Source organism: Diadema antillarum, unplaced genomic scaffold (genome assembly GCF_040938485.1).
Source record: "Diadema antillarum isolate AM-2024a unplaced genomic scaffold, OU_Dant_1.0 seq00000378_RagTag, whole genome shotgun sequence".
NCBI lineage: Eukaryota > Metazoa > Echinodermata > Echinoidea > Diadematoida > Diadematidae > Diadema > Diadema antillarum.
Genome location: NW_027271377.1, coordinates 2,784 through 30,294, shown reverse-complemented (window position 1 = coordinate 30,294; position 27,511 = coordinate 2,784). Strand labels below are relative to the sequence as shown.

At 39.8% G+C, this 27,511-nt stretch overlaps 1 protein-coding gene across 1 annotated transcript in view; it reads left to right on the top strand.

Annotated features, from left to right (window-relative positions):
• LOC139731545 (receptor expression-enhancing protein 2-like) overlaps positions 1-26,735 on the top strand; it is a 44,538-nt gene extending 17,803 nt beyond the window's left edge. The window contains exons 2-5 of the mRNA XM_071642430.1: positions 11,495-11,567; positions 17,662-17,738; positions 22,744-22,864; positions 26,360-26,735. Of these exons, the coding sequence (XP_071498531.1) occupies positions 11,495-11,567; positions 17,662-17,738; positions 22,744-22,864; positions 26,360-26,527 (439 nt within the window). The 3' untranslated portion in view covers positions 26,528-26,735. The remainder of the gene's footprint in view (positions 1-11,494; positions 11,568-17,661; positions 17,739-22,743; positions 22,865-26,359) is intronic.
• Positions 26,736-27,511: the final 776 nt, after the last annotated feature.

Below are 27,511 nucleotides of genomic sequence, written 5' to 3'. Positions count from 1 at the left end.
GTTTCATCGTCAATCAGGCGAAAGATAATGCAAATCAGTGCATAACACTACTTCATGCATCACCCATGGGTCTTTGGCTATTTGTGTTACGTACCTGACTTAGCGATGAAGACAATATCATGCACAATTCATGATTCATCTCCTGCATTTTCACATACCCTCCCCCCTTCCCCAGACTTCAAGTGATATTATCATGTATTTTAAATTTCCGATCCTATGAATGCCATTCATTTCCCCCCAGCACACTGCAACTGTTGCGCTATATATGCCATGCAACAGTTGCTTGCAAAATGTCTTGAGCGTGCATGCCAATTTGATTCGTGGGTGCTACCAATATGCCAGAGATCCTCCTCCTCCCCCCCCCCAATATGCAATAATAGTGAAGAGCACACTTCTTTCCCCAACCCTAAACCGTGGCATGCTGCTTGCACCAGCGATTGAAAAAGCTTGTGTGGCTGCTATTTGTTGGGCTGCCACCAGTTTTGACATGCCATTAAGGTCTTCTGTCACATGTCCGCCCATCATGGGAGTCAGAGAGAATCGGGATGCCGGAGGGTAGCGGCCCAATATCTGCCAACCCTCCTCTATTCTCCCACATTTTAGATTGATCGTCATCACTGGCTGTTCTTGATTAATGATAACACTTGTCATCACATTTTAGCATGTGTGTATAGTATAAAAGCAGAGAGCAAAAAGCAAGATTAGAAAACACAAGGTGCAGCTTGATTCCAGGGTATTATCTAGAAATAAAATAGAGGTGAGATGAGCAAAGCAGAAAGGTATTAACACATATTGCTTTTCTTTCAAGTTCTGTCATTTCTGTTCATGAGATGTGATATTCTTCAGAGTACAGTTTTGCAATATAATATGCTCTATATTGCTGAAACTTCTGAAATGTTTCTATTTGATTATAGTCTAGATGAGACTGTGAAACATTGCTTTAAATACTTCTCTCATTTAAATTGATCTTTTTTCGGGGGGGGGGGGGGGGGTGTTAGGTGAAGTAATTCTGTGTGCATCATAAATGCTTCATCAGTATATTTCACCAGTTCGGACTTGTAGAACAATTTCATGAGGGTTTGAATTCACAATCAAGATCCACATTGACAACAGTAGCAATTTCCTTAGATATGATATGCAATGCACTTGCATTACTAGAGGCAACACTTTTGCAAGTTGTTAATTTGATGAATATCAGTTGACCTTAATATGAAATTCAAGAAATTGAAAACAAAGCAAAAATATACTACATGTGTATGAGATGTGTGCAGCCATGCTTTGGGTACTGGGGTTTAACAGCCTCCTGAGATGTAATAGTATGTAAAATGGTTTGAAATCTATCTTTGATTTTAATTCATATGGGGTTGATTGATCCACAGCTTTTCAGTTAAATGATGGCACTAGTTTCATCATTGGGCTCCTGATATCATCCTTTAAACTGAGGTATGTTGCAATTGGCTGTGTAGTTTGGTTGCTTTGTTGTAAGCAGAGGCTGGTGTGGTTCTTGTGTATGATCATGTGTTAATGTCAGAGTCGATCATACATATTTCATGCTATGACAAGCACGGGAAGTAGTTCCTTGCGGCAGTTTCAAAATAAACCGTGATTGAAAGGTTGCATTTTGACGGCAGCAAGACATTTTGGGTATTGGTTGTGATACATGTCTGCTCCGTGGAAGAGTAGCTTTGCAGTGTATTTCATGCTTCATGGTGCACATAAGAAACCAGTATCACATGTCAAGACTTTTTTCAGAATTCTTTTCTATCGCCCTTTGCTTGTCTTCGAGATTGTGAGATATTATCCATGGACATTAGACACGTAGGCACGAGATGTAGTTTTCACTTTGCTGTACAGATGGATATCCACAGACATTTGATATACCTACTTATGAGATATGTTTGTCACTTTGTTTGACAGATGGAAATAAGAAAGGTGGCTTTTAAACTTTCCTGAGGAAGCGATGTCACAAACTGCCATCTTGCTGTAAAGCAATAGGTCTTATTATTATTATCAATTTAATTTACTGTCAGCCTGAAAATTATGCAAAATTAGAATAGACATAGATTTTCCAATAGATGAAATTGAAGTTGAATCAAACTTAAATTTCATGTCAAAAGACATTTAGCTTGGTGTTTATATTCTTATTTGTTCAGAATATGGCAAGCCATAGGACAAAAAAAAAGTCGTCTACATTGCCTAACAATAATAGAGCCTAGGAATTTGCAATATGACAATACATGTCTCTTCACATACAGTGAAAAGGCTATAATTACATGTTTCTAGGACATTTTTGTGACTTTCAAATCACATCATTTCACTTTCATTCCCAGAAAAAGAATGAGAGAAATTAACAAGCCCCCCCCCCCAAAAAAAAAATAAAAAAAAATAAAAAAAAATTTCCATACCCTGAATATGACCTATATATTATGCAGTTGAGTACATTGTGCGACATGTGTCGGCGTGATCTCAGCGTCCGCTCAGAAGGGTACAGATATGTAAACATCAACTTGAAAATATATTTGCCCACACTCCAGGCAGGTGTTTGCTCCAGGGATGTTCAAAATCAAATCTGTGTAAACTCTTTTTGTAGAGCTCCGCGTGCTTCAATCTCTCCATAGGGAAAGAAAGATAGATGGATGAAGAGATAGAGAGAGAGAGAGAGAGAGAGAGAAATGGAGGGAGCGAGAGATGGAGAGAGATAATCTATGTAGGAATTTTGCAAGTGCACATATATAACTCGTCAACATAATTATATGCACAGTTTGAGAGTATAGTACTCGCCCGATAATCGCAAACTGCTTTAGAGAGATCGCCACCTAAATGCAACTTGGACATTCAATGTCACATTTAAAAATAAAACAATATAATTCCCATCTGTTAATCAAGACTCAATGGCAGGACCACCACCTATGTGCAAAGACATTTAGTGTAATTTTTTTTTTCATGTATGCTATTCTTATAGCTTTATTAATACTGGTTAGTGATAATGTTAGAGTAAAGACTAGAGTTAGGGTTAGAGTTTTGGTTAGGGTTAGGATTAGGTTCAGGATTAGGGTTAGGGTTAGGGTCAGGGGAAGGGTCTGGGGTAATTGCCCAGGGGGTAATTAATTGCCCAAGACCCCTTTATCGGAACTGGCAACCTGATTTTTTGAGACGTATTTTGACTGCATCACGTCCATTGTCCTTGATTAGAGTCTGAAAATGATAACTAAATCCAGAGATATAATCACAGGGGTTCATTTCCTGAATGGAATGGTCATTTCTAACAAATCCTTCATAGGTTATGCCAATTGCAGAGCCTGAACATTTGCCGCTGGGCAGTAGGACAGCACAATAGTGTGGAATTATGCTAGCATTTGTATATAGTGGGATATTAAATGATTTGCATGCATCAATACCAGCCACCGTTTAAGCAGGAGCCCTGCTTAATGGAAGAAAGATAACTTGTTTTCCAACTCTTCTGAATTTATCGGGGGCAATTGTGTAAAACCAGTGAGCAAATTCACTTTCCTTTACACCTAGTGCAGGGTGGTCCACAACTTGAAATTTTAGCATGTTGCAAGCTCAGAATCTGAGAATATTGCAGAAATTGAATATGTGCGGAGCGCACACGATGAGTACGTAGTACGCAATATTTTGCTGCTTACATTGTACCTCTCTTTGTGCTGCTTACATTCAATGTTCTCTCTCATGTTTTGCACACAAATATCTAAAGTACCTGGTAGTTTGATGTTTCTTATGTTATGCACATGTTTTGCACATTTTTTAATACTTTTACTTTGAGCTTGTTGCAAATTCTTAAGGATGTTGCATAGCATGTTGCTGGCTTTTTAGGATGTTGCACAAGAATTTTAGCATGTTGCAGCGACATGCTAAAACCCCTCGTGGACCACCCTGCCTAGTGGTTTGTCATTCACTTTAGCTGCATTTATACACACCCAAAATAAATGTTTGTCCAAAATTGATTTTTACTTGTCACTTGATGCCAAAACTAGTAATTCTTGCATGTGAACGTACCAAAAGATTTTATCCATTGCGATGCTCATCACTATGTGAAAATCAGTCCAGCTTCATTCCTTTTTTAAACCCTCGTGATGATTTGCCTTCTGCGGTGTATATGAATGTGCTTGGCATGCAAAGAGAAAATTCATTAGGAAATGTGATGCCAGTAGTACAACATACAATGGAGGAAAGTTATACATTTATTGTCTTGTGCTGAAAGATACAGCATCAACAAAGCTCTTGTCCTAGGGCACATTGTCAGTGAAAGTTCCTATTATTAAGTAGTCTTATTATACCCTAATGTGTTTTCTTTTTTCACATGTATCTTGTCTATGTTCAAAATTCAAAGCTGTCGTTTGCGTGATAATTGAAGTGTGGTTCTTTCATTGCTTGTGTTCAAGTGATTTGTTCAAATGAAAATTCAGTGAATCCAATCAGGGAGGTGGAAAGACTGATCCAATTTAGAGACCAAGTCTTCTTGAATGGACTCACACTAAGGGCCAGGTCTTTTCGTTTGCCATTCAAAACTGGATGTAAGCTTACCAAGGATGACGACAGGTCCTGGCGGCCCTTTGTCCAAATTAATTATAATTACAGGAAGATTGTTTCAAGCCCAGTCATCGGCGATAGATGATCAAATTGCAAAGGTGCCCGAAGGTGACGATGAGTTCACAGTCGTAGCTTGGGGTAGACCATGGAGCTACTAACAGGCTCCATGGGTAGACATAAGCGTAGACAAGCGTGCATGTTTGTGTGTGTGTGTGTGTGTGTGTGTGTGTGTGTGTGTGTGTGTGTGTGTGTGTGTGTGTGTGTGTGTGTGTGTGTGTGTATGTCTGTATATCTGTGAGTGTGTTCATATGTCACGGGGATGGACAGGGCCCAACACCTGGTGGGATCATAATCAATAGGGAAGATGAATGAGACTGTAATGTCAAACCAGCCATCTACCTTTCAGAGAAGAGGAGGGCCCAGGGTTTGATGGAATGCCGTGATGACTGAGAGGTATACAATGCCTGTCGTTTAGGGTTCAGAAAGAGAGAGAGAGAGAGGCATTTCACACTTGTGTAAGAATATGTTTGCTCTTATATATTTTTGTGAAGTGTTCTAAAAGTGGGACTGACCCCTCCCCCCTTTCAGACGAGAGAGCTCTTGTATAGATATAGGATGTTTTTTTTTTTCCTATCTGAATGCCCTCATATCAATACGTTGTTTCAATACAGCAAATATTTCAAAGCAATGTTTTGACCAACGTTTTGTATGATTATGCTATATCCATATGACTTTTTTTTTTTTTAATCTGAAAGCTCTCACCTATCCATATGTACAATAAGTGGGCGGGGCTTATTGGCAACAAGGCTTAGGGCCCGCCCTCTACGATAGACGAGTCCAGCACAAAGTATAGACACAAAGCAGAAAGCCTGCACAAACTTTGTACCCGTACATCCAGTTGAACTTCCCACGAAAGTGTGCAACTGAGTGCGACGTCTGAATGCTCCCATATGATTATCGAATAACGGGGCGCTGCGTCTGAATGGATGCATATCAATACATCGTATATCCATACGTTATGTAAATATTAGAAGTTGATTCGTCTGAAAAGGCCCTTGGTGTTCAGACACCGAAATAAGTCTCTTTGCTGACTCCCATCTGCTAAAAAACATTTCATTCAGTGGTTGTTGTGTTACAAGCTCCATTTCTCAAATGTCATTCATAGCAACTACAAGGAACCCCCAAGGTCTTTAAATTGCATCTTACTCCAAGCAACATAGCAACAGCTCATGCTTGTGTAAACGAAGTCTAGCCATAGAATTGAGACGTGAAGATACATGTTTGATAATAGACATCTTATCAAAACGAGTTTTCTAGAAACTGCCTTTATAAGTTGGGTGCATGCTAACATTCACAGGCTGGTCAGTTTAAACAGGCACCAGTGGCTCAAGGAGGATACAGTGTTATTATCATCTCAAGGAGGAGAAATGTATGGGGAAATTATCATCCCTTCAAGATTGTATCCATGGTGATGATGATAGCAGGAATTGGTAAGAAACTGGAGCTAAACTTTGGCCAGCTGAATGTTTAATGCCAGGAACTGTTGGGTTAATTCGGCAAAGAATGAGTACATCTTAAGAAAAGCTGTTAATGTTGTCACCGAAAGGTTTTTTACCAGCATGAAACCTTTTCTGAGTGTAGAGGAGATAGATACCCTCTCCTCCCCTCCGTTCCTCTTTGAGCATCATAATGTGCCGCCTGAAGGCAAGTAGGTTATTATCCCATAAGCTCACAAAGGATAGTACTGGGTCATCATCCCTTATCATTGCCAGTCTGGGGCAAGCCCATTACATTCCTATCAACTGAAAATGTAAACAGCGGGGAGTGTAGCCTTCAGTCCAGACTCTCCTTGATCTCCCGTGTCCCTCAGAGATTTCCTGGATAAGAATTAAGATGCACAGATGTCACATGCCTGCTGGCAACAACCTATTGATATACATATTCCATGCTCTCTGACTTTGACGGCTGTGATTTTGTCGATTTCTAATACTATCTGCATGAATTGAGGCATCAATCATACCATATATCAAATACGATGTACTTGTAATACTTTTGAAAGTTCTTTTGTTTTAAATTCTTATGTGAGATTTAATCCGAGACATTCAACCGCACTGTGCAGTCATTCTAGTCCAGTAATGTACTCGGGGAAGTTTGTGTTTCATAATTATTTTCTTTTGGTATAAATGTGAGAACAGTGATCTCCTCAACTCTTAGTGTGCTCTGTTCGCACGTCCAACTCCAGTCGACGGTTTGCCAACTTCACATAATTATTTTGCTGAAACGCACAACCGTGCACACACCATCGATAAATCGCAAGAAGCCCCTGTACATAGACATCATAATAGCCATAGTTTTGTCATAAAATTGACATCACTGCAAAGCTTGCATTTTTCTCTACAACTTTGCTGTACTGCATTTATAGCGTAATTGCCTCTGTGAGAAAATACCTGGCTTTGAAAAACAGAATGTTTTCCAAAAGTGCGTGTACCTCATGATCTCAGAATATTGTGGCGCACAAAGAGTTAATAGCCAAAAAAATCTTATTATTATACTGTATGAATATTTGTTTTTATATCAGTGACCATGCCCATGCAATATATTGTTTTAGTGTATATGTTCAATTATTTCTTTGCATTTTTTTTTCTTCCAGGACATAAGAAATTTTTCTTCTGTTTTGATTTGAACAAGGCAAATATCTCTCCATCCAACCAAGATCGTCATGGGATTTCTTTCCATGCTGGGTGCCTAATCAGTAACTTCCTTTGAATGTCACTGAGGCAGTAAAATTGACATTAATGTTATGCATGTCAGTTTCAAAGGTCTCAAACCCTCGGAGAGGATTACCCAGTACTTCACTGGCTTCAGGATATCGTGTGGCAGGTGATGTCAACAAATTCTCACTTTGTGGGGGGGGGGGGGGATTTATTTCAACAAGTTGTTTTGAGACGGCTGGGAATATTAAAAAAATGTCCTTGATCTCTATTGGCTCAGAGAGAGAGATTATTGACATAAGCAATATTTGTGCCTCATGTCCTTCTAGAGTTATGACATTGTAAACAAGAGTTGTCAAGCAAATACATATATTTTTTCCCCAAAAGTTCTTCATGACGGTTGTATTGAATAAAACCTATGTGTGTGTTTGTGTGTGTGTGTGTGTGTGTGTGTGTGTGTGTGTGTGTGTGTGTGTGTGTGTGTGTGTGTGTGTTTATTGCTGTAGCCAGCCATTGTTTTAGGTCAAAAGCTTTGGGATCATGCCATGGCTGTATTAGTTTATAAGGCGTCAGTTTATACATTGCGTTGGAGGAGTCAGCTGCGTGTTTGCTGTATAAATGATTTTTTCTCAGTGTCCTTGAAAACAGCTATAAGATAAGAAAGTAATCTTTTATGTTAGAGAAAAGGTTGATGTTTGCTTACTTTCTTTTAGGCAAGACTCATTTCCTTCAAAACAACAACAACAACAACCACCGTTGATGTTTTGATAATATCATGATCACAAGACTTTATGTCATTGGAAATAAGTGTGCACATCTTGAAGTGAGGTTCAGATGTGAGCTTGGTTTTGTTTGTTCAAATTCACTCTTGGCAGACATGAAAATGATTTGGACATATTGCAGTGTCTAGCATTATCCCTGTTACTGATTTTTCCTTCAAGGAATCAAAGCAATTCAATTATCAAAAGGCATAGCTGTCCCTTTGCCATTTGTGCCGTACTTGTCGAGTTGTATTGCACAGGGCAATATTGACAGGTATTGATTTGAGAGGCCAGAAAATCTGTCTTTTTTTCTCTCTTTGTGTGTGTCTGTCTATATCTCTTGCTTTTGCCACTATCTTTCTTTCTGTACCTATTTATCTTGTTTTCTCCCCTGCCCCCCCCCCCCCCCCGTCTCAAGGATGAATGTTTGACGACATGCACGCATATGCGCAGCACACACACAGTGTTATTATTGTAAGTCTTCGTAGTGTATTTGAACTTCATCCAGACTCCCTGTATTGCTTTGCCTCCGAGATGTCTTGAGTGACGTGATTCATGTTTCCCCCGCACCGCTGGAGGCTTAGCTATGCACATTTCATTAATGTGATGGCACAGCTGCCATGGCATGTAGCGCAGGAAAGCGATAAACTCGTCTTGATTTTTGAATGGCAGGATGCCCCTTTTTCTTTCTGGGTTGTCTTTTTCTTCAGTTTTGTCATGCTTTTACGAGAAGGACGGTTTTCTTGCAAACAAACATCTTGCTGGTTGCCAGATATTGGGGCTAGTTGTAGAGATAATCCACTCTTTCCATCTTCTTACACGTTTTTCCTCTTGTTCATATTTTATGTACATGTATGCTGGACTCTGACTCACAAAATGCATGTGGGACACATTAAGGACAGAGGATGCCTACACATACACAGTCATCTCAGATCTACTGAAGATAAATAATGCGTCCTAGAATTGTAAACAGTGTCGTAGCAAAAACAAGTAGAAGCTACCTGAAAGTATGTGGTATTTATGGTCCAACTTTGCCCCAAATACTTGTCATGTGAATGTGGTGATTCAATCAGAAACTTGCATGTTGCCTGTTCTGTGAATATCTGGCTGTATATCTCATTTGGATATAAATTCTGAAATCCTATGAATAGCTCTTTCCATTCTTTTAGTTCTCAAAGCAGATAGCAGTTGCCCTAACATAACTTTGGTGTTGAATTAAAGTGTTGCAGTACTGCCCACATGTTCTTGCAAAGGCCGCAGTCCATTGACAGTTGTAAATATTCTATGATATTCTGATGTTAAGGGTGAGCTTTAAAACCTGTTTTTATCACAAATAGTGATGATGACATTGGTTAGGGAGTTAATCTGTTTGAAGGATGTTTGTGATGTGTCCAAAAAAAAAGGGGACATCAGCCTCAAGGCCAGTTCTCGTATTGTAAGCCGCATTACCTATTGGAGGTCAAGTATAGAACTTAAGTCTTTCACTTAAGGGCGGCAGGCGAACCGCCCTCGAAATGAAGGTTCCAAGCTATGACATTCAATCAGTGTGGAGGTGTACTTAATTCAAGACATCCACACCTACACTGGAAGAGGACTCAGCTCGAAGATTCCTTGATGACGAAATGAAAACTGTTGAGCATGGAAATGATATCAGTGGATTTGTCTGGAGAAAGTCAGGTTTTTCAACTGCATAAAGCAACATTTTCCTTGCCTTTTTTTTTTGTGTCTTTAAGTTACAGGATCATTTTTGAGGGATTAGGAATTTCACACAACTGAAACAATGTGGAGCCATGACACGGTATCCAGTCATTACTTATTCCTGAGTCGTGCGGGTCTCAGTGATACGCTAAATTCACTGCACTATTACGCTCAATGAGTTTGGAAGATTTCATTATAGCGCTCCACCTTGGCTTTAATTTCGTGCCTGTAGTCTCTTGTTTTGTTGACAATTGGATTTTGCCCCATCGCTTACAGCAACCAGTAACAAGTTTACAAGTGCTGTATGAGGCCATGAGGGAGTTGTTTTACAGCTTTAAGTAAAGTCTGCATAAATCACAAGGTTTTCGTCCCGGTGACGTTACTGCATTTAGGCAGAGTCACCAGGAAATCAATACCAGTTCTTCGCCGGCAAGACCCAGAATGGAATGGGGAGACCCAGAATGAAACCGGGTAACCCAGATTCTGTCTGGCATAAACTTTTTTTTTTTTTTTTCAATTGGGTGCGTGATGGGGCAAGTCAGAACTGGAAAGGCCGGTTTGCTGACTTTGCTCCATCCTAGTGGCTTTAAGCTGGCTTTAGTGCTGTTGTTATTTTTTTGTCATTAGAACATCTGAGACAAATTTCAAAGTGAAGATTTGATTAGATAAACAGTGTCTCCTTTATGCAGAGAGAGTCAGTAAAGTAAGGTAGATGTATCAACAAAAACAATGAAATCAGATATGGACCCTGCATTCACCTTAGCGTGTGCATGCTAGTGTATGGTGTATTGACGTTTTTGCATGCTGTCGCTGGTGAGCGGAGCAATTCTGTTTTAGCAAAAATGGATAGCGCGTGGCTGGTGTCACCAATTCAAATGGACTCCAGTGTTAAACTGACAATCAACTCATAGTTTTTGCACCATTGCGCGCTTCTGACATCACAATAAAATAAACCTTTGCCATGCGCACTCGACAGTTACAAGCGCGCATTCAGACACTTGTCTTACTGCCCACAATTTTAACCAATCGCTTTCATGTGCGACTGACCGGACTGTGCCACCTCAACTTCATCTCGTTGAATAGAGTGCCTCTGTCTTTCACCTCAAGCAAAGTCTTGCACCGTCTCATACTCATGACCATTTACTATTTGTATACAGTACTATTACATTGATTTTCGTGCATGACATTATCAAATCAAATCATGTGAATCTCATGAAAACATACCTGAATGTTATCAAGCAATTGCGCTGTGCAAATTTAAGAACCTGCAAATATGTTTTGCACAAAAATAAGGACGTTTGCAGTACTTAGCAGACGATTTATAAGATAGCATTCAATGAAATGTTTGTTCTACACACTATGGCCCGAATTCACTAAGGACATACAATTGAAACCATGGTTTAAACCATGGACAATTTGTATGGAGCGCCAAGTGTCGCATGGCCTATTTCGTTAGTAACGAAATGACAATATTTCATCCGTGATATGATCATTTCGTTAATGAACATTTCGTCGACCATTTCATTGACGAAATGACTGATTTCGTAACGAAATAGGCCATATGACACTTGGCACTCCACACAAATTGTCCATGGTTTAAACAATGGTTTCAATTCTACCACCTTCGTGAATTCAGGGCCTTTATGTCTTAGAGAAATTCTGCTGTAGAGATGACTGGACATACTAATAGCCTGTAATCATTCTCAGTGCTCGTTTAGTGTGGAATGAATGGTGTGATTAATCATTTCCTCTTACTTCTCTGTCTCATCACAGACTGGTGTTTGGAACCCTCTACCCTGCGTACTACTCCTACAAGGCAGTCAAGACAAGAAATGTCAAAGAATATGTGAGTATATCTAGGAGCCAGTCCCAAAAATTTCATCAGTACCACATGTATTTTGTTTTGTTGTTTTTTATTTTGTTCTTTCATCAAGATGATAAGCAATGAATATAGATTGAAGTTTTCTATCGTCTAGTCTAGGCTGTGAATTGATATCCGCAAATGTAATACAGAGCTGTGTACATGTATCTGGTAGGGACATTTCAGTGATAGGTTAGAGCTTGTTTTGGAAGGGAAGTGCACAGAGTTCAGTTCATTGCTCTTGGATTCGATGTGGTATGACAAGTTGACACATTGCTTTATGAGCGTATCTTTTTGAAGAATTAATCAAGATTGTCCCCTCTAGTGGTTAGCCACAAGAGACAAGAAATAATCAAGGAACTGTATAAATGAAGCATATACTCAGATAAAAAAACACAAGATTTAAAGAAAATATTTGCCAATCTTATGAAATGCATATATGGATATTATGGTGGGTAGAAAGTGGATTTGATTTGAAAATTGGACATTAGGAACCCAACCCACAGCAAAAGTTTTTGGGTACAATGTATGCTTGACGACTTTCAGGCTCTCTGGGTATTGTTAGGTCATGTAAACTGCAACCTGGCAGTTAATAGCTTGAGTTGAAGAGAGCCCAGGCCAACTTAATCCAACTTCCTGGCTTGTGGTGTGGGTTTTACTGGGTCCTATCTCTATCTCTTCTATCCTTTTACTCTTTTTTTTTCATTAGGTTTTTGGTTTTGACAAGTCTTTGAACTTTTTGTAAGTGACTTTCAGTGATAGAAAGGAAAATGCTTGATAAAAAGTGCTGCACATATTCAAGTTGGATTGGAAATATTTCTAATGCAGCTGCAGTTGTATTTGTAGGCCTAGTTTTGCCTGATGATATTTGTGAGCGATATCAACCCATTTTTGTATGAAGGGAGTATTTTTTTGATGGACTTTTGTGCTGAACCTGTTACGTAAAACACTAGGATCAATAGTTGCAGGAAAATTCTGAAAGCAAGCCTCTAAAACCTGGTAGGAAGATAAAAAAAGTTGTGTTTTGACCAGCTATCTTATTTTGACTGGCAGTCAATAACAATTTTCTAATCTGTGCATTCAATGATAATTTCTGGCGCCTTGTTCAGCATTACTCAGATGTTTACGCATTGATAGTGTAAAACTGATGTGATGAAATATCCTGTAGCTACTTTGATTCATTTAAAGTGGTCATTCGTGTGTATAGAAAAAAAAAAGACAGTATTGATTAAATGCATTAAATGCAGTCACTTTAATGGGGCTTTTGCAAGTTGTGCATCTTCGAGGTAATAACTCTCTACTCATTTTCTCAAATTACCACCAAATTTCATGAGAATATGCTTGCTACCATGCACAATGGCTAACGAAAAAATGTTTGAGATTATTTCTTCTTTAAATTTAGCTCCTTGAAATCTTGCTCTGTTTTCACTTCTTTACGATATGGGTGTCCAGATAGTCATGAATAATTAATTTTGAACTGATATATAGCACACAGTTTTAGCTAAGTAGGATGCAGGCGAGGTAACACCCACTTTTTGCTCTACACACAGGCCATTTAACTGCAGTGTCAGAATTACCTCAAGAAGCTGTTGCTGTGGTAACGGGGAAATATTTGTTTCCTGTCATTTCAGCCAGCTGCAGTAGAATTTTCTATGCTGTAATTAGGTCATGATATTAAACAAGACTTGTGGCATGTATAGGCATTGGCACACACCTTGGTGTAAAACCTGTAAAGACAACTGAATACCTGTAGGACTTATTTCCTGTGTCTATGCAAAATTAAGTGAACGCTCTGCATTGTTTCTTGGAGTGAAATTCATACAAGACACTTTCATGTAGGGACTTGCTGCAGTGAACTTTATCAGCCACTGATGCAGTGGGGGAAAAAAAATCGCTATAAGTGAATGAATGAATGATGGAGGTTCTTTTAAAATTTGAAATTCCACGAAAACAGTTTCATGTAGGGACTTGTTGCGATCAGCTCTTTGGCGAAGCAGTAACGTGGTTGATCAGAGCTTCCTGGCGAAATGGACCGGTGAGTGCTAGGTGGAGCGGCCCTAGATACGGCTTATCTGCTCCATGCACGCAGTCCGCTGGTGTGGGCTGATGGGCTCTGTCTCTTCGCTGCAGAGTGGAGGAAGTGAGGGAGAGTGAAGATGACCCTCAGAGGGTTTGCGGAGTGCGGCTTCCTGCGCTTCTCCGCTGCGCCCGCATTGAATAGTTCCGATTGCGGCGGTGTTGACGGCTACCCTGCACTTTCCTTGCGTTGGACCCAAGGGGCTGCTGTTAACTAGTTTTCTGAGTGGATGACATTTCATCAATGAGAGTACAACCATGTTCACAGATCTGTCTCTACCACGCAAAGAGATTGGCTGAATTAGGTTATCGCTAAAATCAGCAGTTTTGATTGTCAAACCTCCTACCCCCCCCCAAAAAAAAAAAAACCCAACAACAACAACAACAAAACAATAGTGGTTAAGTCTTTTATGTTGACTGTGAGAAAGATGCTTGTGAGCAAGTCTTAGCTGGAAACATGCTCTGTGCTACTGCTGCTCTGGAAACGCATCACATACGTGTAGTTAGTCTGAAGGGTGCTAGTGCATGCAAGACATGTGTTTCTGCAACCCAGACAACTTTTAAAACTTTGGTAACACATTAACTCATACTTTTGCATCAGGGCCCTTTGTGGTTCTTTACCACAAACATGAAGACATGCTGTTTGTGGGTTTTTGTTTATTTCATTTTGCTTTTTTTTTTTTTTAGAGAGAGAGAGAGATCACATCATGTGAATAAAGACAAATCAGTCATGCTGTTAGGGCCCTGCATTTTGAGCTCAGAGCAAGCAGGACAAGGATCTAGAGATGCTGTATGCAGACAACAGAGTGAGCATGCAATGGTGATGCAAGCTCTATAGGGCCGCTCCCGCATTGCTGATTGGCTTTGATGTGGGAGCGAGCAGGATGCATGGAAAGCTATGTGTGAAGAGCGCACATCCTTCCCACTTATACATGAATTTCGGCTCTCTTTTCCCCAGGACATAAAAGACACATAAGCCACGGTCGGCCAGAAATTCATCGTCATCATCATGCATGAGTACATTTTTTTTAATCTCGGTTCCTCCGTGGAGAATACATTATTTGTGGGGAGCTTTCTTCACTTCTAACAGACTGAACAGAGACTGCAAAGTGGCAGGAAAGACCCAACATGAGCTTTCCATTATGATTTCCATTAATGTGAAAGTGCCATCCTTCAAAAATTTCTGATCTCGTTACCTGTCTTTGAAAACACTTTTGTCGTTGAGAGCTTGTAGTCTGTAAAATAATTCAAGATAGAATGTCTTGTGAATTCAAAAAACCAGACGAAAAAATGGTGACCCATCGCTTTTCTGAATTCAAGACATAGTGTAAGTCAGACTTGTTTTCTTTAACCCGTTGAAGACTAGTCCTGAGTATACTTAGCCAGGTGTCTATGGGAAATGTGTGTTATAGCAGAATTAGCTTGTCCTCAGTGGGTTAACCAAAATTCCAGCAACAGGTAAAGTACAATGAAACTGACTTGGCATAAATGTTTCCAGTGAATTTTGTTGGTATTATGTCAGATACATGTATGTTACAGTCAACAATTTATATTTTTATAAGCAAATGAAATATAATTTCTTCCGTAATGCTCGACTTTTGATGCCTTTTTGAATTAATTTGCACTAATATGACATGTCATGAAGATGCGGAGGGGGGGGGGGGGTAGGGGGAGGGGATGTGTGTCTGAATTCTATGACAGCATGTTATTTGAATAGTGTGGGGCAAGAGTAAAGAGGGTATCGAACAGTATTTAAACTGCAAATATAAGTCTCCAGCATCTGGGATCTCAACTTCAGCCTGTTCAAATTTCTTGTCTTTCTGGAGGACAGAATGGACAGTGTGTGGGTGTTTGCCTTGTCTTTCGTAAGTCTTTGCTTTCGATGCTTCCCTGCTCGTCGAAAGCCGGAGACCGCCCTGTCATGAAAATGTCAAGAGGCATTCCTTATCAGGCTAGGTGGAGCTGAGTAAAGGAGAGTTTATGAGGTGACATCTTAAAGGACAAGTTCACCTTCATAGACATGTGGGTTGAGTGAATGCAGCAATATTAGTAGAACACATCAGTGAGAGTTTGAGCAAAATCGGACAATCCGTTAAAAAGTTATGAATTTTTGAAGTTTCTGCTCAGTCACGGCTGGATGAATAGACTACTATAGCTTGTGATGTCACATGAGTGCAACGATATAAAGAAAGAATAAAGAAAATTCAACATATTTCCATTTTTCTCGCATAACAAAAGAACACTCGACTTCTCTCTTTCAGAAGGCAGGGGGAATAATATTACCCTTAACATACGTCAGTAGCAAGTCGAAGAACTGTGCACTTTATTCAAAAAGTGAAGTTTTGTAAAATTCTCTTTTTATTTTCCTTATATAGTTGTACGCATGTGACATCATACACTGTAGTAGTCTTCTCTTACAGCAGTGACTGCGCAGATACTTAAAGTATTCGTAACTTTTGAACTGATTGTCCGATTTCCCCCAAACTGTCACTGATGTGTTCTACTAATATTGATGCATTCTCTCAATCCTTATGTATATGAAGGTGGACTTGTCCTTTAAAGATGCGGTAGCTTGGGGATACAATAGAGTGGGAAGGCTCACCCTGGCTCAGATATACTGTATACGCCAAATATTTCGCGAGGCTTTTATTTTCGCAAATTTCGCGAGTCAGGTGCTATTCACGAAATTAAAGACACGCGAAAATATTGACTCTGATCCCGATGTGAATGTGACGTACGCGTGTACACTTCTCCGTTCAGTACAGGACTCCATGATCGCGAATTTAACCACTCGCGAAATATTCCTGATTCGCGAAAATTTAGACTCGCGAAATATATGGCATATACAGTATATTCAAGAATCCCCTGAAACAGATTGTGTACAGCTTTATCACTGATCTCTATGTAAACACACACACACGCACACACACACACACACACACACACACACACACACACACACACACACACACACACACACACACACACACACACACACACATACACACAGACACACACAGCTGAAGAATCCTGACTGGAGGCGATCGTTACCGTTGAGCATACACTTCGATGCACACATTCGCCGACTCGCACTCTTCATGGTTTTCGAATGTACCCTAATGGGCAGCAAATGAATTGATTAATCAGGCCACCCATGTCTCCCCATGCTACAGGACCTTTAAAAGCAGTGTCTAGCTCTCTCCCTGTCTCTCTTCCTCTTTCTCCCACTCTCCGTCTATTTCTTGTATTTCTACCTTTAAAGGGGGAAGTCACCCCAAATGTACATGCAGTGGATTCAGTGAATGCAGAGATATTAAACACCCTGAAAGTCTTAGAATGAACAGGCAAAAATAGAAAGTAGACAAAACAAAAAAGAGAAGTGGTTGAATTCTGAAAGTTCTTGTTAATTCCATTCCACGGTCTCTTTAGAGGTGAAAACTCCGACAGGTTTGTAATGTCACAGTACTGAGTAGAATGATATTTGTGAGTAATATTTAGTTCATTGTAGAAATAAAGTGTCCCATGCATTATTCTTGTGCTCTGCTGTTACTCGCTACAAATTTCAGTGACATCTGATGTGATGGAAATGCAGGTCCCTGTTGCATAGAAAGAGGGAAAATCAAACATACATGTAAGTCAGCTATCAACCAACCAGAAAATTTTTGAGCATTTAGAGACTTATGTTTGATTTTCTGACTTACGTTTGATCTCAACTTCCATGCAACAGGTCCATCATGTGAAAATGTTAGTATTAGTATATTTTTGTTAGAAACAGTCTTACATTGCTTTAAAAGAAAAAATGAAATAAGCTATATTTTGCCCCCAGCAACCTTTGAAATGCATTCAGTGAATAGATGATAAAAGTGTATTGCTTGATAAAGAAAAAACTGATCTCCTTAAACAAAATTCTGACAGGCTTTATCCGTGGAAAAACATATCTTATTGTTTGGTATAATTGCTGATAAACCATTTTTCTCTCTTCTCTCTCTCTCTCTCATTGCAGGTAAAATGGATGATGTACTGGATAGTATTTGCATTATTCAGCTGCGTGGAAACAGTAGCAGATATATTTGCTTCAATGTAAGTACTGTATGTCATATTTATCAAGAGCAGAACATTGGAGACAGGTGAATCTGATGTCCTTACCACGTGCCTCTTGATCAATGATTTACTTGCATCTGCTCTCTCTTGAATGCTTATTAATTCCCATTTTACTCAAACTGTGTCATGTGAACCATTAAAGCAACCAAGGCACTTTTCAAAATGTGGCACATAATATGCTGTCAATTATGTTAAGTGTCAATTAGGCCAAAAAAAAAAAAATTGTTGTATTGGCATAACCCGCCCGACCCTGAACTTTTCAAAAAACCAAAAAGGAAATACATTGTTTTTACCGAGAGAGGGCGCGATACGGGTTTGCGAATTATCAAAAACAACAACAACAATAGCTGGTGTCGGAAAATGGCCGCGCAGTACAGCGTGTTGGCGACCGGCAAGTCCGGTTCGAAGATTTTTTTTGATATTATTCGGAGAATCGATTTGTCTGTGGCGCTTGGTGATTTAGCCCAGGAATTTGTTCGTTCGTATTCTGACCGGTATGTCGTGACGGCTTTTAAACCGGTGATATAACACACTTTGGATGCAACAGATCTCTATCGAATTGGGTTTTGTTAAATATGAGTTTTACACATAAAATACAGGTAGCAAAAAAAAACAAAAAAAGACCCCCCAAAAAAAATCCGCCCGCTCGACCCTATTTGAAAATCTCATGTTACGCCAATACAACATTTTTTTTTTTTTTTTTTTTTGGGGGGGGGGCCTTATTATTATTCAGATGTCTACTTTGGTGCCTGAAAAATAGTGTGTACTTATCTATTGAGTGTCATAGTTTCCCAACATCTAGGCTACACAGTTTTATATCTATTTTAAAGCATGGAATATTAAAGGTATGGTTATGTAGAACTAACCAATTTATATTTAAGACTTTTATTAATTAATGACTGACATAGATATATGGTGTAGATGAATCCCGAGATTGCTTGTGTTCATTTCAAAATCATGAATGTAGTAGCACTGCATTGTGCATTCATGCAACAGATTGGGCAAACCAATATCGAGTAGTGGAATTACATCTTATATACCATACGCTGTAAGGCCACAGGTATGCTGAAAGTCCCAAGCGCAGTCGCAGTCGATGCAGTGGGCATCAGAGACATTTGAAGGACATCAGAGATGTTGAAAGTTACTTTCACTTTTTTATCTATCTGTGGGGGGAAAGTGGGTCGCTGATTTGAAGGTTATGGCACTCCGCATTAGCAGCCATCAAGGCCGTGATAAGACACTGCCGATACTGATTGTCATACCGCTACCCCATAGGTATGCTAATGTATCACTGACGCTCATTGTATCGCTGAAGGTAATAGTCATACCATCCATGCTCATGATACTAATCGTATTGAAAAGCATTCAGTCACACAGCATTTTTTTGTTGTTGTGGTGTGTATGTGTGTATGTGTGTGTGTGTGTGTGTGTATAATTGTGTTGTGTCTGTATATGCCAAGGACTCGATCAGCATCCCTCTAGTGTTCAAGCTGTTAAAAAAAAAACTGATTTGCTGAAATTTTGTTGAAATAGGAATCTCTCACTATGTATAGAGGAAACGTCATAAGTAGAGTATCAAAGTGCTGTAATGAAGATAGGCTTTGAGCAGGTTTAGAACACTTGAGTCTAGTTGTGGATCTTCCCTTTACAGAGAATACAGAGGTGGTCTACTCTCCTGAAATCTATGCTGGTGTAATAATACCCTGGAGCAATCTTGAGATCAATTAACGGCAGTGTGATTGCGAAAACGAGCCAAACATTTAGCCACAGAGAAAGGTGACGGCGACCGTCAGGCCAAATGCCCTCAATTATGTACTGAGCGTCACGTGAGGATGATGACATACAGTGTAGATAATACCAAGCTTGAATTTCCTGTAGTGTTATTTATTGGATGAATAAAAAACGAATTGAATTTTAAATCTGCAACGTGAATGCTAAGATGACACTAATTAGGCCGAAAATGGTATTCTGCAGTGCATGAGACGGCTGTTTCCATTGTTAAACCTTGGAGGCTGCTTCGTCTTAGCATTCACATTGCAGATCTAAAGCTTGGTAATGACTGGTATGGGAGGAACCATACAGAACTACAAAAGCACTTGGGAGAAGGCAGACCTATACCAAACAGCACATTTTCACTAATATTGTGATATCCACCCTACGATGTTATAGTCCTACATTCATATCATTTGCATTATTAGATTCAATGACCATTGATACATCCTCTGAGCATTAGGAATCGTGTGCATTGATATCATTAAGAGGCAACTCGCGAAAATTTCATGCTGCGAATAAGGCCTTCGGCTCCCATTCACGAAAATTTCATGCCTCGAAAATATTGTGTATTACAGTAAACAAGCATCTATTCTCATTCTTCATACACCATAAAATCTCCATCCTGGCATTCTAAACTTTTTCCTTTCTTGCATTGACCAGATGAGAAAAGACTTCATGGACTAGTTATGAATTTTTGTAAAGTCACAATTCAAGATATGGCCCATTCACAATTGCTAGATCATCTTTCTTCCACCAAATCTTTTCGTGGCCCTGTGGACACGGTTCTAGACTTTGACTGTGAATCAATCACGCAAGCTTCTTCTCAAGGCGCACGTCTAGCCTTAAGCAAAATGCTTTTGATTCAGCTACACAATGAACAAAATGTATGAGGAGAAAAATATATGAAGTTTAGGAACACAATATATAGGAATGTAGCAAAAAAAAACCTGTTAAAAACTACTTAAAGGGGATGGCTAGTAACTGATCACTGGGAATCAGTGGGAATGCTGAGGGATGATTGTTCCAATCCTTGTGGGATTCATTTAAGAGTACATTATATATATCTATTCTTGTGTGAGAATTATTTGCTTCAGAATGGTCTCATATTCAAGTAATGTGCAGTTTAATGTTTCCAGGTAAGCGTCCCTGGTCACTGACGGGGCATTAATCTGCACATTACTTGAATATGAGACCGTTCTGAAGCAAATAATTTTCACACAACAGTAGATATATAATGTACTCTTAAATGAATCCCACAAGGATTGGAACAATCATCCCTCAGCATTCCCACTGATTCCCACTGATCGGTTACTAGCCTTCCCCTTTAAGTCCAATAGTGGCGAGCCAATGGAGCAAAGAAGGAACACTAAAAATACTTGAGCGAAAACTTGTAGGCTGCTTGTAGTAAGCTATGCCTGTACTTGGGACAACTCTCGCCATTATTCAGTGGGCATCAATTTTCGTGAATAAACCATGACGTCTCCGAGATGATGAATTTTACCCACGGGGGGAAAAAAAGCTCTCTCTCTTCTCATGTTCACAAGGAATCTTGCAATCCTGAATATTTCAGCTGGTGCAAGTATTGGAGGAGCCACATTATGCGTGACGGTGGCTCAAAATGTCCCTAGCTACCCGAGCTGCAGTCGGGTCGGTCCCGTATCACTCATGATGCAAACATGAAGACCGGTCTCCCATGATGACGGTGAGACATTAGCCATAATTTGAAACGGGAGCAGGGCTCCACTTCATAAAGGTACATGCAATTGCGCCAATGAAGTGGCATTTGTCACTAATGCTTCATGAAAATGAGAGAGAGAAAAAAAAAAAGGAAAGGGGGGGGTAGGATTTGGATGGATCATTTTATTCAACGATTCGATCCAGTGCTATGGACTATCCCTGATATGGCATTACAGCAACAATGATAATTATTATGTTTCTATCACTTGCCCAAATGGCTATTTGGGCAAGGACAGGTGGGCAAGTGGCTCTGTAAGTACCCTGCCTTACTTGCCATGATACAGGATGATATTTCCTCTCTGAAAGTGCTATTCCTATTGCCATTGTTGCCATTGCTCTGATAGAGTTAAACACACCCAAGATGAAAGCCAGGCTACAATCAGGCAGGCCCTTCAGGATCTAGACTACAGCTGAGAAGTCATCTGCTCTGCAAAAGAGATAGCTTTGAACACGATACCTCATTCCAGATGTTAGCTCTGTATTGCCGGTATATACACGAGGTGCTTACAAACTCACCTGCCTCTTTACATGGGGCAATTAATATTCTCTGTCGGGCAAATGAAATGAAGGGATGTTCGTGTGTGTAGAATGTGGAGCCCTTGCCCGATTCCCCAACGTGGAAAAAAAATTTACGTAATGCCCTGCAATTATCCTTTCAGTTAACATCCTATGCTTTGTGTGTGCTGTGTAAGTACACCACAGGAAGCTCCACAGAGCAATCAAACCCCTTGTTCACCTGCACTGGCCCTCTACTCGTCTACACAGCTGCCAAGAGCAATTTGTGCAGGATAACTTTGATTAGGACGAAGCAATATAGGCATCAAAGCTACTTGGCCGGAGCAGTCGCGAATTGTTTCATGAGAGAGTTCACCAGACAAGCGGAGAATGCGGATGATAGTGACATCGTGGTATTGTTTACCCTGGGTAGACTCTACCAAGGGCCCTGCTATCATATGGTTCTTTCCCCCCCCCCCCCCCCCCCCCCCCCCCCCCCCCCCCGATACACGAGTCAAGTGGATTACAGTAGGTAAAACATATTGTGGGAGGGTGGACCCACCAGGCAAGGCTTGAACCTATAGTTCCCTATTTCCGGGGGCCATAGCCATACCCAGTGTACCACAATGCATTCCACTATATATGATATGTAATATATAATGTAAATACGGCTATGCATGCAGTGTTCTTTAGAAGGTCAATATTAGAGAAAGTACTCTATTTATTTATTAGGGTTTTTTTTTTGGGGGGGGGGCAGGGGTTAAGAGAGTTTCACAAACATTGAAGCTCTAAAACTTTTAATTCTTATTGGTATTGAGCAAATGTACACATTGACTCAGGTAAGTAAAGGTATAATACTCCTTCACGCATCTTGTTCTGTATTGCTTCACATTTTTGACAGACTTTCTGTTTACCCCCATCTCTTTAACAGTTTCTAACTTATGATTTTCTCCGCTCATTTGTTTGTTTCCATCCACAGATTGCCATTTTACTATGAAATCAAGATCCTCTTCATATTCTGGCTCATCTCACCCTGGACAAAGGGCTCCACCTATTTATACCGGAAATGCATCCATCCGACGTTAAGTAAAAAAGAGCAGGTGAGCCACAAGGGTATTTGAAGTGGATGAAATGAATCCTAAAAGCTTGGTCATGTATATCCTGTTGTGGGTAAATGAGGCTAAGGGTTAAGCCAGGCTGACACTTGCACGATTCTGTGGCACGCATTGGCACGACTCGAGTTGTGCCAGTGCGCAAACTAGTCGTAAACTGGCGTGAAGTGTGCGTAGACCCGTCGTGACCTGCGTGCCATGCCGGGACGAGAATTTTGAATTGTTCAAAATTTTGGTCACGACTTGCCACGACAAAATCGTGGCCAAAAGTCGTGCAAGTGTCAGCCTGGCTTTAGAGTGTCAAATCAAGTAGGAAAATCCTTCCCCACCCCCCACCCCAAAAAAGAAAAAAAAAAACACCAACAACAGCAAAAAACAAAAACAAAAAGGGACATAACAAAACAGAAACAAAACAGAATCAGGCAGTGCCAATTGAAGTAATTACTGAACAACTACATACACGAGTATTAGAATCAGAATTAGAGTGGACAAAAGTACTGTAATGCAAAAGCCAAAAAGTGCAACATTCCAGTTAAAAAGAGCAGCATATTGTGGTGAAACCTATTGCTGTGGGTATGTTTTATCTTTCAGATGATCTATCCTTCTTTCTCAATTGCTATCCTATCATACTGTTATCAAAATGGTGATTTCTGCATTGAGATGCCACTAAAATACTGTATTTACGAATATATTTGTCTCATTTTGATGGGGTCACTCTTGTTTCCAAAGAAGCTCAGGACTATACTCTGGACATCACACAAGCCTTTGCCCCTAACTGGCAAGCCAATATCAAATCGTTTGAATTTCTCCATGACTTTCTTTATAAAATGTGCCATCACTGCTATTCTGTCTGCATTCAGTAGGTTGCGTAAGTTATAACTCATAGTCAACTCATTGCATGAGTCACAAATACACTCAGGAAAAAAAAAATGTTCTTTTCTGTAAGTTAAGTTGAATGTGACCACCATATTATTTCTAGTAAGATGATTCACATACAAACATGAAGAGAAAAGTTCAGACACTTGCGTCGCCACAGCCGGGAGCACAGCGGAGTCTTGTGTCACAAGTCGAAAATTAGCAGAGATGGTGCGGCATCGGCGTAGAGAGAGAGAGAGAGAGGTGAAACACAAATCACTGATGTAGATGTCTTTGGTGCAGAGATATTTACAATTAATCACATGCAATATACGCATCCCTCTCTGCAAGATGCCACAGGGGAGAAACGAGGCATTGGCTAGTCTATACATCCAGACCCTTCCTTACCTTATCATGTTGATGATACCAAATTTAGAAACTGCTGAACGTGTTCCCAAGGTTTCGAGTTTTAATTTGCTTGAGAGAAGAGCGTTGATAAGTGATCAGTCTATCAAGGCACATGCAGGTTATTTTTAGCCTTTTTTTTGTTTTGTTGTTGTTGTAAAGAAGCATTATTGTGAATCGAACTGAAGAAAGATGCGTGGGATGAATATGCATCTATAGAAGAGTGAAAGGGGACAGAAATTTCATGGGAGCAAATGTGAAACATGTTCACACACTCACACACACACATACAAACACACACACACACACACACACACACACACACACACACACACACACACACACACACACACACACACACACACACACACACACACACACACACAGGAACACAGAATGACCAAGACACCAGGAGTACGGAGTCAGAGGAGGCGAAACGAGATGACAATTATACCAATTAAGATGCCATGCCCTCAAAATAGAATTTGTGTGAGTGTGATTTATGGGCTTTGAGTTTTGGCTTCCCTAATGTCATCTCGTTGTATGGTTGCCTCCAGGATTGTCAAGATAACGGTCATTCCTGAAGTCGGAAGACGAACTGCTGATTGCTGTCATTTACTTTATTTCCTTCTCAAGCAAATTCATCATGTGTTATTTGTTTGATGGTTGCACTCTTTTTATAAGCATCGCTTGGGTCTCTTTACCACACAAAGGGTTGTGAGTCAATATGCGACATTATTTACATTCAAAATCCAAATATTTTTGTTTTTATGTAACTTTAAGATGTTCTAAGCAAAGGCAAAAGGAATTAGTGGAACACATGTATGTCCCATGATCGAAAACATTAAACCATAAGTCTATCTAATAAGCTTTTGGTATGAAGTAGTTTGCAAAAAGGAGATCTTGTAAAACATTAAAGCATTTAGCTTTGGTAATACATGAATTCTGTGACATAGGTATGAGACCTGCTTCTTTTAAAGCTCTAGAAATCCACATATCTGAAATATGTGTCAGTATGAGAATCTTTTTATAACTTACATATGTGTATATTTTTTTTTTTCAAACTGACTATAATGCAGTATGTATATGAAATACCAGTCTGAAAGAGACCTCAAAAAACAAAGCAGCAAATTTTAGCTTGCTTTCTGAATAACGAAACAAAAAACAGACAAACAAAACAAAACAAGGAGTGAAAAGCCCCAAGGGAGCAATGCAAAAATGTATTCAAATGTAATAAAGATAGTTGAAATTTTGTTTTTGCCATCCTGTTTGTGTCAATTCTTTGTGAGAGCTGTATTAATTTTAGCTATGAAAACCAAGTTGAAGTGAGCACCGATCATGTTTACACCCAGAATTCGGAACAAAGCAGAGAAAAAGGAAGGAACAAACAGAAAATACACACCAGAGGGAAAAGGAGTTGTGTTTTTGCAATCAGACGCTCTTCTATCTAGCTTTTAGCACCAGATACTGATCCGATCCTTTCTTGAGGCATGCAAGGGTACATTCTGTTCACCGAGCTACTCCCAAGGTGCTGGTGTAAGCCTCTTAAAATGGCGAATTGCTGAAATTGTTCCAACAGCATCGGGGAGTATCAGATTTTCAGTGCCCTGTATGAATTGTTAAAGCCCCGGAGCTCTTTCCATGTAAACTCTGACACTGTGTAATTTCTTGTTTTTCCTCTGTCCATCCTCCAAACAAGACAGGATATCATATGTGCAGCTACAGAGTAATATTTACATGTTTGCGAGAGTTGTTCCTATTTCTTCTGATTGCCCCTGAGCTGTGAAAAGCTGATGAGAAACAAACAGCTACCTCTTGTTTGCGTAAAAATATGCTGATGATCAGATATATTTTGCAAAATACAACAATGTTGACCTGTGATGTTTGCTATAAAGACTGTACAAAAGATATAAGTTTGTAACTAGAAGTGTAACCATTTCATCCAAAGTAGATGCACAATTTGATGATGTACGTAACGCTGGATTGATGATGTGATATAGATTAAAATGTTGCATCTGAATGCTGATTTTGAGGCCTGTGAAGTTTCCAAGTCTGCTTGTCATTCCTTATGTAAAAATCATGACACTGCCCAATTTCACTTCCAGCTCACATTCCTAATTGATGGAGTCTGAGATTTTGTAACAAACAGTCTAGAAAAGTGTCTATGTGTGGGTATTCATTACACTTCATTTCAATCTGTCATTTTCCACTATCGCTATCAAGGAAATCGATGAGTACATCAACCAAGCTAGTACTAGGGGTTATGAGGCCCTCAAACGAGTGGGAAGGGACGGAATGACGCTGGCCGCCAATGCTGTTATGACCTCTGCAATCAAGGTAAGTCGAATGAACCCAAGCTCAGTGTCAAAGGTCAAACCATCAGATGGGTGAAATACAGGTTTTGATTCACTTTGTGAAGTTACAGTACTGAGATTAAGAGAGATTTTAGAATTATTGTTAGTTTTAGCCACTGGTCATGTAAGCTGGGCCTTGAACATTTCAACTGACTGAGGTCATAAGCGTACTTTGCTGACCCCATGAAACATTTCAAGCGCATGGAGATGATATACAGTTAATGAGAGGAGTGTGTAATGATTAGGCAGGGGTGGTATATGGTATGTCCTTCATGTGTGATACTACATTCAAAATCTTGGTATGGAGACTATCATAATAGTAAAATTACATTGTTTAAGAATGTCAGCAGTGAGAATGATTGTATTTGTGTGTTTTTTTGTTCTTGTGTATTTTCTGACTATTAGGTGATGTAAAATGCATTGCTTAGGCTGGGATCAAGGTCATGAGAGTGCAAGTGATATAACTGTCTTGTTGGCAGGCTGATGTCAGTGCGAAAGTGAGAGTTTGCCCATTTAGCTGATATTCTGCATGCATGAAAGCAGTGGTTTTCATCCGATACTGTACTTGGGAATTTCTCGTTAGTGTTACCGTCTCAGATGACGTGTATGTTATTCGGACAGTGAAGTGATTGATCAATGATGAACAACTTGATAATGTCTCAGATCTGGCCTAGAGCAATTACCCCCTGGGGAATTACCCCTGACCCTCCCTGTGGCCCTAATCCTAATCGTAATCCTAATCCTGAACCTTATTGTAACCCTAATCCTAACCCTAATCCTAATCTTTACTCTAACCTTACCATTAACTAGTATTTAGCTGGGGGGTAATTGCCCAAATATGCTCAGATCCAATAGAATATAACAGTGTTTCCAGTAGGTCATAGAACCATGATGTTTGTGATAGTGATTACATACTTTTTGGAAAAAAAAAGAAACAAATAAAAAAGAAAACAGTCGTGCAGACAGCTATTATCATTCTGTTTCCATGGATATTTTCACTGCGCTGGACTTTCCACTGGAA